At 52.8% G+C, this 13,815-nt stretch overlaps 2 protein-coding genes across 4 annotated transcripts; one reads left to right on the forward strand and one right to left on the reverse strand.

The window, feature by feature from the left end:
• Nucleotides 1-569: 569 nt before the first annotated feature.
• NRGN (neurogranin) lies at nt 570-7,972 on the forward strand. Of its 2 annotated transcripts, XM_047752243.1 has the most exons (4): nt 570-753; nt 6,236-6,462; nt 6,719-6,736; nt 7,163-7,972. In XM_047752243.1, exons 1-2 carry the CDS (start codon nt 739-741, stop codon nt 6,455-6,457), a joined length of 237 nt encoding a protein of 78 aa, XP_047608199.1. In that variant the 5' UTR covers nt 570-738; the 3' UTR covers nt 6,458-6,462; nt 6,719-6,736; nt 7,163-7,972. The 2 variants fall into 2 exon arrangements, with proteins under 2 accessions (XP_047608199.1, XP_047608200.1); XM_047752244.1 differs by lacking the exon at nt 6,719-6,736.
• Nucleotides 7,973-8,230: 258 nt separating this feature from the next.
• VSIG2 (V-set and immunoglobulin domain containing 2) lies at nt 8,231-13,753 on the reverse strand. 2 transcript variants are annotated; one of them, XM_047752240.1, is made up of 7 exons: nt 12,665-13,753; nt 12,103-12,266; nt 11,301-11,508; nt 10,322-10,480; nt 9,294-9,413; nt 9,049-9,193; nt 8,231-8,417 (listed from the first exon to the last, which is right to left on the reverse strand). In XM_047752240.1, exons 1-7 carry the CDS (start codon nt 12,729-12,731, stop codon nt 8,285-8,287), a joined length of 996 nt encoding a protein of 331 aa, XP_047608196.1. In that variant the 5' UTR covers nt 12,732-13,753; the 3' UTR covers nt 8,231-8,284. The 2 variants fall into 2 exon arrangements, with proteins under 2 accessions (XP_047608196.1, XP_047608197.1); XM_047752241.1 differs by lacking the exon at nt 10,322-10,480.
• Nucleotides 13,754-13,815: the final 62 nt, after the last annotated feature.

The raw sequence follows: 13,815 nt of genomic DNA on the forward strand, positions 1-13,815 counted from the left end.
GAAGAAGTGCTCGTTTTAGTAAGCCTGGGGAGTAGCATATATGGGCAGGTGGGGCTCGTGCCGAGAGCTTTTTTGTTTAAATGTGCCCACCACCTGGTTGCGTGCTGACACCTTCTCTATTCCACAGCAGTGATAACCGTACTTTTCAACAAGTCTTAGGAGGGCATTTCTTTGAGGACTGAGGGGGAGGGAAGGTAGAGGGCGCCATATCTGGGACCGTAGCCTAGGTTGTGGAAGTATGGGGTGAGGGGTGCGTGGTTTTCTCTGTGTGGGTTGGAATGTTGTTGTGCCCAGATGCGAGTGTATTTGTGCACGGGATGTCGGGGTCCTCCTTCTGCCTGCGCCGGCATACATCTGCCTGGCAGTCTGCCGCCTCAGCAAGCAAGGGGGTGAGTTTGGGAGGATGCAATGTGTAGGAGGAATGGATGGAAATGTGTAGGCAGAGGGGTTGGGGCAGGAGCTGGAGCGAGGCGGAGGGAGCAGAGAGGGGGCGTGGTCCCCCTAATCTCCCCACCCACCCGGCCAAAAGCTTCTCCTGATTGGCTTCTCTGCCGCAGAGCTCAGGTTACTTTCTCCAGCAGAGCGGAGCGCGGGAGAGAGGACCCGAGAGCTGAGCGGCTGGTTCAGCGCGGGTCTGCGGGCTCTCCACCGCTTTAGAGTCCGCACCTGGCACCTCATAGACCCCCCACTCCCGCCCTGCACCAGCCTCCGTTCCAGCCAAGGACCACTGACACCAGCATGGACTGCTGCACCGTAAGTTCGAGGGCCTGGGGGACCCGCACCCAGCTTGGTCTAGGGGAAGGGGCGCCCGAGAAGCCCCTGGAGAGCGAGTGAAGGGTGAAAGAGGGTGCAGAAGACCTAAGAGAAATAAGGGTGCCTGCTGAGACACAGGGTGGTGGGTGATGGAAGGCGTCCGCCTGACTTGGAAGCCAGGAAAAATGCTCCCTAACTCGCGGGGGCGTCTGGGCGCCCATCCGCCAGGCAATCTGAGATGGACTGGGAGCTCAGCAAGGCTTTGCAGCAGGGAAGCTGCAGGTTAGAGGAGAAGAGGAACTTCCCCCCAGGAGACGCTGGAAACCTCGCCTAGAGAAGCTGCCGCCACTCCTTTCCGAATCCTTTGCCCTGGCTTTCGGCCCCCACCCCATTTTCCATCCCACTGTTGCCGCCGTCGGTGGGCGGACAGGATGACCCTCGGGACCCTCGCGTCCTGTACAGTGTCGGGTGAAATAGTCAGTTCATATTGACGAGCTTAGTTGTGATGGTGGGCAGCAAAAGAGCCTAGTCCGTGCGGTTCTGGGAGGGATTGGCCCAGCCTCCAACACCTTCTAGACCTGGAGGGGGCTGGGTGAAGTGACCGCGAGAGAGCCCTGCTGGCGAGGGAAGGAAGTGTCTGCAATTTGTCAGCGCCCACACGGAGACCTAACGTCAAAGCAGGTTGCTGTTAAGGTACTTGGGTATGAAAGCGCCTGGCAGAGGATCCGGCTCCTGGCACTAGAGGAGTACAATAATCATACATACATACAATTTATTTGTTTATTTCCTTATTATTTTTAGCCCCTACATATGGAGAAAACCCTACTCTATAAAGTCCTTATACTCTCAACTGGTTGGTCATCCCAGCGAATGATACAAGAGGTTATGAGTTTGTCTTCCCCCCACCCTCCACTCTATGGATTACAAAAGGAAAAACAAGATTTGGAAGGAGACAATAGCCTAGTTTAGAAGAGGTGAGACTTCCCTAGGTCTGGGTACCAAGAGGAAGAAAGAACTTAGGGGCAAGCGGTTGTGGTGTTGTGATTTTAACTCTTACTAATACAAATAATAGTTGTCAACTTGTGAATTCTTGTCATGTACCTAACGCTTTATATTTAACCATCACAGCAATCCTGAGAGGTAGATATTTTCCCCATCTTACAGATGTGCAGTCTGAGATTTAGAAAGATTAAATGATTTGTCCAAGGAGGCAGGGCTTCTAAGTGTGGAGGCAGAACACTAGCTTTCTTTGATTCCAATAGCTGTACTTTAACCTCTCCTATAAATATTTACTACATTTCCTCATTATAAAGGTAATATGCTCATAACAGAAAATTTTAAAAACTAAAGTATAAAAAAAGAAACATGTCAATCATCTACAATCCCATCCCTTGGAGAAAGAGCATATTTTCTTCCAGCCTTTCCCCTCCATTTGTTATTCTTCAAGAAGCAGGTTTGGGTTGTGAAAGGAGGAATGGGCTCTTAATGGAGGTTCCAGATTCCTCACCCCCAGCCGTGTTTTACAAAGTAGGGAAAATAAATGGATGGTGGGTTCTGGATATGAATGCAGGGGAGAGGAAATACTGCTGAGATGGTAAGAATGATGCAGAAGGGAAGGAAGGCAGAGGAAAGAGGTGAGAGAGTGAAGAATCCGAGAAGCTAGCGAAGGAATGTAGCTCCTCTCTGCTGGTTCCCGCAGGACTAATTAGAGTAAAATGTCAGGTCCCTGCCCCGTAGGCTCTGGTTTGCCCTGGACAATGCTCTTGAGTGCCCATGAGGCATGTTGAGGGGTTGGTAAACATGGTTGGAATAAGTGCCCCCTAAAAAAAAAGGGAGAAGCTACCCACCCAATCAGTACAGAATAGGTAAATACACAATTATCCCAGTGGCCCAGCGCCCTGGGTCACCTCCTCCAGTGCATTCTGTACACAGGAGCCTTCCCCCTTCAGGTCCTGTCCTAGGTCGGAGCAGGAGAGAGCACCATTGTCAGACTGTGCAGGGGGTCAAGAAGAGATAACAGGGGCAGAGGGTTGGGACAGAGCTGGGACTGAGCATCTTCCTACCCATCCCCATTCTGTGGAGGGCTGCGCTTAGTGCTGGGAGGAAGCTAGGACATGCATCTGGGCGGCAAGGGACAGGTCCCTCTTTACCTTCCATTCTGGGACTCTCCTTGCAGACTGTCTGATCTGGTGCTTGGGTGACACCTAGTCCTGCCTTATTTCCTTCTTTCTCCTCCATACAGACACTCAAATATAAATGAGGAGAAGCAAACAGATCTGCTTCTTTTTTTTAAGAGCAGGAGCTGTTGATTCACATGTACCAGTTGCCAATTTCCATAGTCACATATATCTGACTTTCCTGAATTAATATAAAAAGGCAAGGAAACATTTTTTTGGATCTTCTTCCTTTTTTTCTTTCTTTTTTTTTTTCCTGGCTAATCTAGTTGACTTGGTCCAGCTGAATGCCTAGAAATAATTAATTGCCTGCCCTGAAGCAGTGGTTAACTGCACAGGTTTCTGAATCTCATCACTATTTGTCAGCCCTGTGACCTTGGGTAAGTTACAAAATGTCTCGATGTTTCTTGACCACTAAAATGGTGATTCAATGAGGTAATGTGTGCGAGGCACTTGGCACAGGGCGCAGCATATAACAAGCAGTAGGCAGGGATAATTCTCAAAGCTTTCAGGATTTGGAAGCTGAGGAATACTTTATTCATCTAGACCAAGTTCTAGTTGTGGATGAAGATACTGAGACCCTCAGAAGTGAAGGAATGTGCCCATATGGGATCACAAGCCATGGCTTGTGTTTCACCCACCAGTGCAATGTCCACCTCTGCCTCCCCCTTCCCAGAAGCCCCCCACCCACCCACCCAGTTGGTGCAAACCTCTCAGGCACACATTACCAGATCTTGGATTTGGAAGGCACCAGCCCAGGCACCGTGACCCCTCCTGGCTTCCTTTTACTGTTCCTCCACCTCTGCCCTGAGAATTTGGCTGGAGGGAGAAGGGAGCTGACTCCAGGGAGGCGTAGAGTGTTGGGGGTGGCTCTGCCTGTTGTTCCATTCTGGATCCAGCTGCAGTGGGTGGTGACAGCAGGTGGGTCTTAGCATGTTTGGGAGAAGATACCCCTTCTTCCGCTCAACCTCTACAGCTGCTAGCTGAGGAGAGGGGGTCGAGAATGTTCTTTTGATCATTGTCCTCTTTTGAGAAGAAGCTTCACTGTTCCCTAAGAATATCCCAAGAAAGGCTTGAGCCCTGACAACCAAGGATCCCAAAAGAGTCATTTCTGTTATAGGCGAGGATAAAAGTCAAGGAGAGCGTGCTAGACCCAGGAAAGACAAAGAGTGTGTTGGGCCCCTCCGCAGCCATATTAGCCCTTTTTAACTCCTTTTAACAGCATTTAAATTAATTGTGGACACCTTGAGCACAAACTGAAGAACTCTATAAAGTCTAGGAAATGAAGACAGCCTTGGGAACCATGATGAGAGAAAGCCATTTGTAAACCTGGGCTTAGGGATCTGGAATTTAAACCAGAGTCTCCACGGGCAGGACCTGGTTGGAGCAGTGACCACTGAAGCCCCACTCACAGGCATCCCACTTCAGGATTGGGTGATGGAGGGAGGGGAAAGGAATAGGACTGAATTACTATTACTACATGAGACCTTGGTCATCTCATGCTGGAGAAGCAAAACACAGTGAAAGCAGTAGAAATCCTCAGGAAGAAAAGAGAGAGAGAAAATTCCTAGAGGACAGAGGGTCAGTTCAAAGGAGAAATGCCTTTCTAACTCCACAGTAACCTTCTACTTCCTACCTTGCATCATCACCTTGAGTGATTCAAAGGGGCTGCCACAAAAGTTGAGCAACAAAGGGGCTAGGGGGTGGGGAGCTGAGGCCCTCTCCATTCCAGGGCCTTGCCTCTGAAATCAGTACCAGCAATTCCCTAATTCTTGCTATCCTTAACTAGGGCAGGCTGCAGGAAAAACAGAAACCTGGAGCCTGGGGGTGGGTCTTAGTGCTTTTAGTCCGACCACTTTAACTTACAAAAACAACTATTCGGGATCAACTTTATTATTTAAAGGAATCATGATCACTACCATTAAGTGAGCAACTAGACTGTGCCAGAAACTTCCTGCATTTCACATTGTTTATTCTTCCCCAGGAGGTAGATATTAAGTATCTGATTTCAGATGAAGGAACTGAGATAGAAGATTAGAAAACTTGCCCAAGACTACTCAGCAAGTGGTAGAGCTTGGTTCATTTTCTTGACTACCTTTGCTTATCCTGCAGAGTAGAGGTTAAAAATGTACTCTGGACCCTGACCTACAAGGGTTTGAATCTTTGGTCCACCAATAAGTGGCTGCACCCGTAGCATGTGGAGGTTCCCAGGCTAGGGGTCTAATCAGAGCTGCAGCTGCCGGCCTATGCCACAGTCACAGCAACACCAGATCCCAGCCGCATCTTCCACCTGCACCACAGTTCATGGCAACGCCGGATCCTTAACCCACTGAGCAAGGCCAGGGATCGAACCTAGGGATGGTTCCTAGTCAGATTAGTTTCTGCTGCACCACAATGGGAATCCAGGTTTTTAAAACTCTAATCATCATTTTTATTAGGGATAAACTGGAATAACAATAAAAGAGATGACATAGCTTTGTTGTCAGGACTAAGAAAGAATAACATCTGTAAAACAATGTTACTATGCCTGAGCAAGGGCAATGGTCAAATGGTAGGCTATTGACAATTCTTCCTCTTGAGTGTGGAAAGGGCTTCTTGCTCCTGCTTATCTTTCCTTTGTCCTATTCTGGAGTGAAGCCTTGTCCCTGTAACTTCTCTCAGACCATCTCCTCTCTTCCGTGTTTGAGTACATCCTGAGGAGATGCAAAATGGAGAGTCCAAGGGAAAATAGCTCCTGGCCTCTCCCCGTGGGTGGAGGGAGACTGCCTCACTGAGAGGTAATGTCCATCTTCACACCTCTCCCAGCTTTGAGCTCCAGTGTGATTTTTCTTGCCAAGGAACTGTTCTGTTGATTCTTCTAAACCTTCTCCCAGGAATCCTGGATTCAGAAGGGACCTTTCTGAGGGCAAGAGGAAAGGCAACCACATGCATGAGTCCCAGCTGTGGTTTACTCTGCACCTCCAAACTCACACTCGTCAGTTGAGCAGCTCCTCTAACTGGCTGGTGGTGATGGTGCTTCCCTCACTCAGGGCTACCTGGCTGTATCCCACCTACCCGTGCACTTCTCTTGCCTCAGTTGGGAACACAGCTGAGTCCACTTGACCATGATCCTTCCTTTTTGTCCACCGCTGCCCAGGAGGGACATGCGCCATGCATGCCCACACAAACACACACCCCAGTGGCTCCCTTCTCTGCACTTCCCACTCCCTCGTCGCCCTTGTTTCAATCCCCCAACGCTCTCCTCCGACCCCACGGTCGCGGGATCTCGGCCCAGTCACCCCACAAGCAACCCCCTGCCCCGCCCCCAGGAGAGCGCCTGCTCCAAGCCGGATGACGACATTCTAGACATCCCGCTGGACGATCCAGGTGCCAACGCTGCCGCCGCCAAAATCCAGGCGAGTTTCCGGGGCCACATGGCGCGGAAGAAGATAAAGAGCGGAGAGCGCGGCCGGAAGGGCCCTGGCTCCGGGGGGCCGGGCGGAGCCGGGGGCGCCCGGGGAGGCGCGGGCGGCGGCCCCAGCGGAGACTAGGCCAGGTGAGGTGGGTGGGGCGCCTCGGGCTGCTGGCTCCTTCCCGACCCAGGACCCCTCAGAGCGGCTCCCCTAGTCCTCCGAAGGAGCAAGGAAAATTAAGGGAGGCTGGGGGTGGAAAGGGGTGTAGGGGGAGCTGAGGATGGGGTCCTAGAAATCCGAGATGTGCGGTGGGTGGGTGGGAGGAGGCTGAGGGTGCTGCGTGTTCAAGAGCTCACCTGTTTCTCTCCACCCTCCGTCCTGCCCCACCCTGGACTGAAGAACTGAGCATTTTCGAAGGTAATGAATACGACTTCGAAGCAGCAGGGTGGGACCCCCGAGTGGGAGAAAAGGACCAAATCCTCAACCCTTTTCCTTCCGCCCGCCCTCATCCCCTCCCAGCCAGGGAAAATGCACCTGCGCCAGCGGGTTTTCTGACACTTGGAGATGACTGAGGCTGTCACTGGGACACACCTAGACCGACACAGATTCGCAGTCACTCCCATTTGACTACACAACCCCGGCGGGGGCCCATAAACACCCTGCGGCTCACACAAGTACCGGCCTCAGGCTCGTTTCAGTGCAGTGAAAGCGGGCGGACGGTTCCGGCTGCCCGGGACTCCCCAGTGCTCCCCGCCCTAGTTCTGGTTCAGGACGGAAGGGGGAGAGGACGTATTTGCGGGGGGGGGGGGGGGGGGGCGGTGCTCAGACCTTCTCTCTCCTCAGTTCCCGAACAGAGATGGATGCCGCGTCCCTTTCGCAGTGACGAGACTTCCCTGCCGTGTTTGTGATCCTCTACTTCCGACCAACCTGCCAGCTTCAGGAGCCCTCTCTGCGTCCCCAGAGACTCCCTCTACCAGGCTGACTCCGTCGAGGAGTCGCTATGTCCACGCCCTTTTAGTTAGTTCTCCAGTCTAGTATGGTACCCATTCGCTCATCCTCCCCACCCTAACCCCAGTCCCCGCGCTCCTAAATCTTCCTTCTTTAGCTTCTCGCCCACTTCTCCCCGCACCTGCATGCAGCTCTGCCTCCGCAGCCTCCGTGCGCTTCCCGTCGCTCACTGCGGAGGGCGCCCTACGCGTTGCCCAAGGACACATTTTAAAAAAAAGTCCTTTCGTTCTGAGCGCAGCTAAAGGGGGCGCCGTGCGTCTCCGTGCTGTTCACGCCCAAGCCAGGCCCCAGAACTTGGGATCCGGTACGAGGAGAGAGGGGAGGAGGGTTTTTATGGTGTCACATACCCCTTGCTGTGATCACAAGTCCCTATTTCATACCCCAACCCCACACCTGCCTGTAATCTACCCTCCCCTCTCGCCAGTGCAGCCGGAGAGCCGCCTCTCCAGCTCTCTGCTTGTTTATGCAAACGCCGAGCGCGGGGGAGGCTCGACAGGAGGAGTCTTCCGCGGCCCCGCCCCTGCTCCGGCTGGCCCCGCCCCCACCGGGCTCCTGGGGCTGTGGCCGTGAGGTTTTTTATCCGCGTGTGCATGTGACTGTGCTGGGTTGGAATGTGAACAATAAAGAGGAATGTCCAAGTGTTCAGAGGGTGCCAGAGGGGAGGGGGTTGGTGTACACGAGGCCACCGCTCGAATTCTGAACAAGTTTCCTTTGACCAAGCCAAAAAGTGGGGGTGGAGAGGGGGAAGGGAGAAGGACCTAGGTTAGAACATATCCTTGGAACCAACAAAACTTCCCACCCACAGCATCCCCTCCAGGGCATCAAGCCGGCTCTTTCCCTTACCCATTATACTCTTCGGGCCGCCTAAGGAATTTGTTATATTAGCAGAAGAGGGAGACAATATTGTACCCAAAGTCTTTAATTATTGATAATCATCCTCGGGGATTGGGAGAGAAATCACACAAACATAGGGATCTTGGACTTGGCGGTCGTCACCGTGCTGGCAGAGGGGGCCCTCTCCAGGAGTCCATTGTTAGAATCCCCCCTCACAGACGTTTGCTCCGAAATCCCAGGTGCGACGGCATCCTCCCTGATAGATATAGGCATTTCTTAGTGAAGGCTGGTAGCACCTGTCAGAATACGCCCATCCACTAACCAAGGACTTTTCGTTTTTACTATACACATGGATTATCATGGAACTGGTTGAAATGATTCCAGGCCCCATCATCCCCCAGCACACACATACACACAGATTCTGCTTCAGAAGGGATAGGAAGTGGCCTGAATCTAAATGTTTAATGAGCTCCTGGTGATTTCTGTTCAGGTATCTGAGGGCCACACTTGGAGAGACACTGCTCTGATCCCTATTCTGGACGCCACGACTGACAGCTAAAGTGGATGGCAGGCAGCTTTTGCCTCTCCTTTCCTTACTTCCCCACCAGAAGAACTCAATTCAGCTGAATGCTCAGGACAAACTCAACTCCTGCCCTCCACAACCTGTTGACTGATAAAAGACCTGAGGGCAGCTCATAAAAAACAAGTCCTCCACCATGTACATTTCACTCACATGCTCAAATACATCTGCTGTACTGCCACCCCCACCTCCAAAGCCCAGTGCTGGGCAGCCTTCTGCCTTGAAACACCCCTTAATGTGCAAAGTCACCAACTTAATCCAAACCCTTTCCTCCCACCCTGCACCATCCCTCAGCCTTCCTGCTCACCGTAGGTCACTGCCCCCATATATTTCCTTGGGCTTCTTCCTTCTCTCTTTCTGGAACCTTATCAGGCAGAACACAGCAACTGACAGGAACAGCATACCCAGGAGCACTCCGATCACAGCCCCGGCCACTCGGCCTTTGGAAGAGTCTAAGGAAACACAGGCCCCTCAGGTGTAGCCCTTCCTTGGTACCTCAAGTAGCTTCATAGAACCCACCTGCCAGCCCAGCGTTTGCCTAGTATCCCTTACCAGTCACTGAGAGGGTCAGCTCACAGGACGCACTGCCCATCTGGTTGGTGGCCACACAGCGGTAAGTGCCCGAGGAGGCCAGGGAAAGATTGGTGAGAATGAGCTGGCCAGACACCTCATCTAGAGGGTAAAGAGGAAGCATCCCATCAACTCACAGTGAGCACATTTCATTTCATCCTTATAGCGATCCTGTGAAGAAGGGACTAACCTCATTCTATGAGTGGAAACTGGCTCAGAGGTGGCCAGAGAGGAGGTGGCAAAACCGCTGCAACTCCTGTGTTCTTCCCAACCCTACACAACTGCCTTTTCAGGGGAGGTGGGGGTTGCACACACATGAGGTGTTCAGAAATGCAATGCAATAGGGGTGGTGTGCCTACTGGCTTCTGGTTGGGGGAAAAAGCCTTGATTACTGGCAACATGTTCTTTGGAGTGGCTCTAAGCTGACCCAAATGCTCTTCTAAGCTGCTTACCTTCCCTTTAGAAGGAAGAGTACATGTCAGGAGGTGATCTGGGGAGCTCTTTGGTTTGATAAAGGGTTTGGCTGGGGTTAGGGCTGGGACTGAATGTTGTACCTGCCAGGGCATTGGAGCTAGCATGAGGAGCCTGAGAAGCCAAGACTCCTAGACAGCTCTATGGTTCCTCCAAAGAAACTGGCTAAATAATTCAAGCCAGTCCATGCTCCTCTGCCTCAGCTTCCTCTCTAGGAAATTTGGAAATGATTCATGATCCTTAACAGATCTAAAGGAATCCCTCCAAAATAGACACGTGAGAATCACAGAATGCTCCCTTCCTTCCAGGATATCAGGAGTACATTTAGCTTGAGAAATGCTCCAGGACCACGCAGCCACAGACTGTACAGGAAGACAGGAAGGGTCAATAAAAGGAAGGCAAGGAAGAAGCAGGGAAAAGGTATATACAGCGGTTTGTCTCCTACCTGCAGGCTTGGAACTTGTAATGTGGGTGTGTGTAGTTTAGAGACCAGATTTGCCCAGGTCCCGAGTCCATTCTTTGAGGTCCTGGGCCCTTACCTTGCACCATGCTGCCAGGAGAAGGTGTAGGAGAAGATCCAAGGCGGACCCAGTTGTACACTGGCCTGGGGGCTCCCTCGGAAGAGCTGCATCTCAATGCAGCAGAGCCCCCCACGAAGGTTTGACCACTCTGACTGCACAAGGGACTACTGGGGGGCACTGCAAAAATCACAGGAAGTTCCTTAGCTATTTCCAAACTTCACCCCCATAAAGTGCTAAATTTCCTGCTTCGATACTCCTACCACATAGCGGTCCACTTCTGGTTCACATACCACTGCATCCCCAGGAAATGATGTCCACTATTGGAAATTCTGATTGTTAGAAAATTCTTCCTCATGTTGAGCCAAAATCTGTGCTAATGTAATAGCCACACATTGGTCCTAGTTCCTCCCCTCTGGGTCCACAAAGAGAAATGAAAAACCTCTCCTCCACAGGGCAGCCCCTTCAGATATTTGAATGCAGTTGGCATATACCACCTCCTAGGTCTTCTCTTTTCCATCTAAACATCCCCGTCCTTTTAAATAGTTTTTTCTGTTTGCTCATCTCCAAGTAGGCTCTAGTTTGGGGTGAGATGGCACTCTGAACACAAAGTTAGTGCTTAGTGGTCAGGCCCCTTGTTCCTCTAATGGTCACTAGCCCTCCCTGCTGCCAACTTAGAAAGGGACAGAATCTGAACCACAAATGGGAGGTTCCTGCAAAGATGGAACTGTTGGGACTGTGACTCCGATTCCTTTCCATGGGAAGGGCTTTCCCTCAAACCCTTACTAGGGACCAAGGGAAGAGCCACTCTTTGGGGAGGGTGAGGCAGGGGTATGATTAGAAAATTTTGGGAAGGGGGAATTTTCCCTTAAAATTTTCCCTTGGGGTCCCCAGTGCACTTGTGACCTTGGGCTGGAACTTGGGATATGGCAGGGTTTAGTAGGGCTGGTACAATCTTTGAGGGTACAGGGTTGGCTGATGGGTTCCCAGCCTGCCTTACCCAGCACAGTAAGGTTGATTAGCCCCAACCCATTGGTGTAGAAATCTGGAGGGTTGTTAACATGACAGAGGTAGGTTCCAGTGTCTGAGGGGCGGACATCAGTCAGTTTCAGGGTGGCCACTCCTCCTGTGGGGGGGTTCTGAAGAAGGCTGGCCCTCTCTGACTTAGAACCAGTTGGATACAGCTGGCCATTGGTGAAGTACAGGATCTGGTGAGAAGCAGAAGATATACATATGTGCCTTTTGCTGCCTGGCATCAACTCTACATACCTCCAAAGCGAGTATAAGAGGCCCCTCCCTTACAACAGCCAGGGAAGCTGATACTCTGTAGCCAGAACCATGAAGGATTTTTTTTGTCCCCAAATACCATGCCTTTCTAGGTGCTAAATGAACTAGATGCATTGCTTTCATTGCTGTTGACTAAGCATGCTCCCCATGGGGGGGAGGGGAGCAAATATTCCTGGAAGAGGCAGCATTTTATCCTGTTTTTAATCACAACAGCTTAGCCTTCATGGATTTATTCACTGACACCGCAGCTGCCCAACCATAGGGGAGCTGCATGTAGGAACCATGGGGTAGGAAATTGGATATACAGGGCTGTGTATGTGGTATAAAGTCACGCAGACTGCAGTCCTAAGATCTAGAAGGAGCCCACTGATTTTCTTCATCCAAGCATACCGATCTGCAAGGCACCCTCTCCTATGGGGCGCTCTAAGGTGGGTCCTCTTTCCCTGCCTCTCCTGGCCAAGCCCGCCAAAAAACAGGAGCCGCCCCCGACCCAAGCCCAGGTGCCCTCAGCTTACGGGTTGGGACGCTGAGATGGGCCTCCCGGGCTGCACGAAGCTCCACTCCAGGGCGAAGTTGTCCCCCACGGACGTGCTGTAGCTGCAGATCAGCTCGGCCGTCTTGCCCACGGGCGCGCTCAGGGGCTCGGCGGGCACCTTCACCTCCACCGCCAGCCCGGGGACTGGGGGCGCCGAGAGAGGCCGGCGGGAGAAGGGCTCAGGAGACCCCGGCCGGGACGCCTCCCTCCCCGGGCCCTGGGGCTCAGGTCCTTTGGCTCCCTCCCTCCCTCCCTCCCTTACCGAAGGGAGGGAGGAACCCCCGATCCCGCCGGGTTCGTGGGTGAAAGAACCCAGGCGGGCCCGATCTGAGGGTGTTTGTCAGGGGGCGGAAAGAAAACAATACCCGCGTTGTGGTTAAACCCGCTGGAGAGGCCCAACCTCTGCCGCCCTCTATCCTGGACCCTCCAGGCCTTCGACGTCGCCCTCCCCGGTGTCGCCCCAGCCGCTCCTGGCCCTCCCAGGGAGCCCAGCTTCTGCCCTCCAGCTTTCACCGCGGTCCGCCGGTCCCCTCCTCACTCACCACTTAAGCAGACCCAGCCCAGCAGGGCTCCGCAGAGGAAGGACCCCGGGAGCCAGGCCATGGTCATGTCCTGCCAACTGTTGGTCCGGCTGGGTGTCTGGGTCTGGGAGAAGGAAGGGAGTGCCCACAGGGCAGCCTCCTGGTACTGGGCCCCAGCAAGACCGGCTATCTCAGAGCAAACAAGGGGAGAGGCTGGCCCTCAGGTAAGGAAGTGCTCCTCCCTCCTCTAGGCCCAATACAGGAATGTTCTAGCCTTACTCCCTTCTTTTGTCCCCTTCCCCCCCAATTTCTGAAGCAGTCCTGGGGAAAGGGCTGGGCTCATGGGGGAGGAGGGCCCCACCTCAGGGGAGGGGGGTCAGAACTGTAATTGTGGGAAAAAGTGACCCTAGAGGAAGAGGGAGGCATCTGCTAATCTGAGGGCTGGCAGATGATGTCACTGCTTTGGGGCCTCACACTGTGTGCTGGAATCCCAAGCCAAGACTCTATCCAACCCCTTCTGGTTCCTTCTGAGCCCCTCTTCTTTTCTCCTCTGAGATTCCTTCTTTGACACTTTTATTACCACTTACTGGAGCCAGAGTATCCATGGAAACGACAATCTCTCTCCACCCCCAGAGCCACCCCATTTCATGGCCTGAGAAACTGAGATCTGGAGGAAATCCCCCCCCTCCCCAATAGGAAAGGGTGTGGCAGGATTGGAGCAGACACAGGCATCCCATCCTGTGCCAGGCTTGCCCTCCGTACACAGGGGATCATCACTGCTGGATGGGCAGATGGGTAAGGAACCAGTGGTCTGGGGGAGGGGAGCAAGAGTCAGGTTCCTTTCCTTTGCCCTTGGGGAGAAAGCAGGAGATTAAGTGCAGGTACAACCAGCCATGGGCACTCAAGCTCCAGCAGAAGGTCACCCATTTCGTCCTCTTGCTGCTCAAAGTGAGTTAGGGCCTCCCCAGCCTCAGGCTCTTTGTGCCTCTCCACCAATGCCTGACAGCAAATGCCCTTTTTTTAAGGGCTCTAGAGGAGTTACCCTGAGCCAGTAAGCCAAGCTGGAGGCTGTGTGGGGAAGCCCTTCTGGGTCCTCAGACAGGATAGTCCTCTCTGCATCATCCTGAGCTTTTCTTGGGAATTCCAAGTTTGAAAAGGCCTTTTGACTCTCA

Source organism: Phacochoerus africanus, chromosome 11 (genome assembly GCF_016906955.1).
Source record: "Phacochoerus africanus isolate WHEZ1 chromosome 11, ROS_Pafr_v1, whole genome shotgun sequence".
NCBI lineage: Eukaryota > Metazoa > Chordata > Mammalia > Artiodactyla > Suidae > Phacochoerus > Phacochoerus africanus.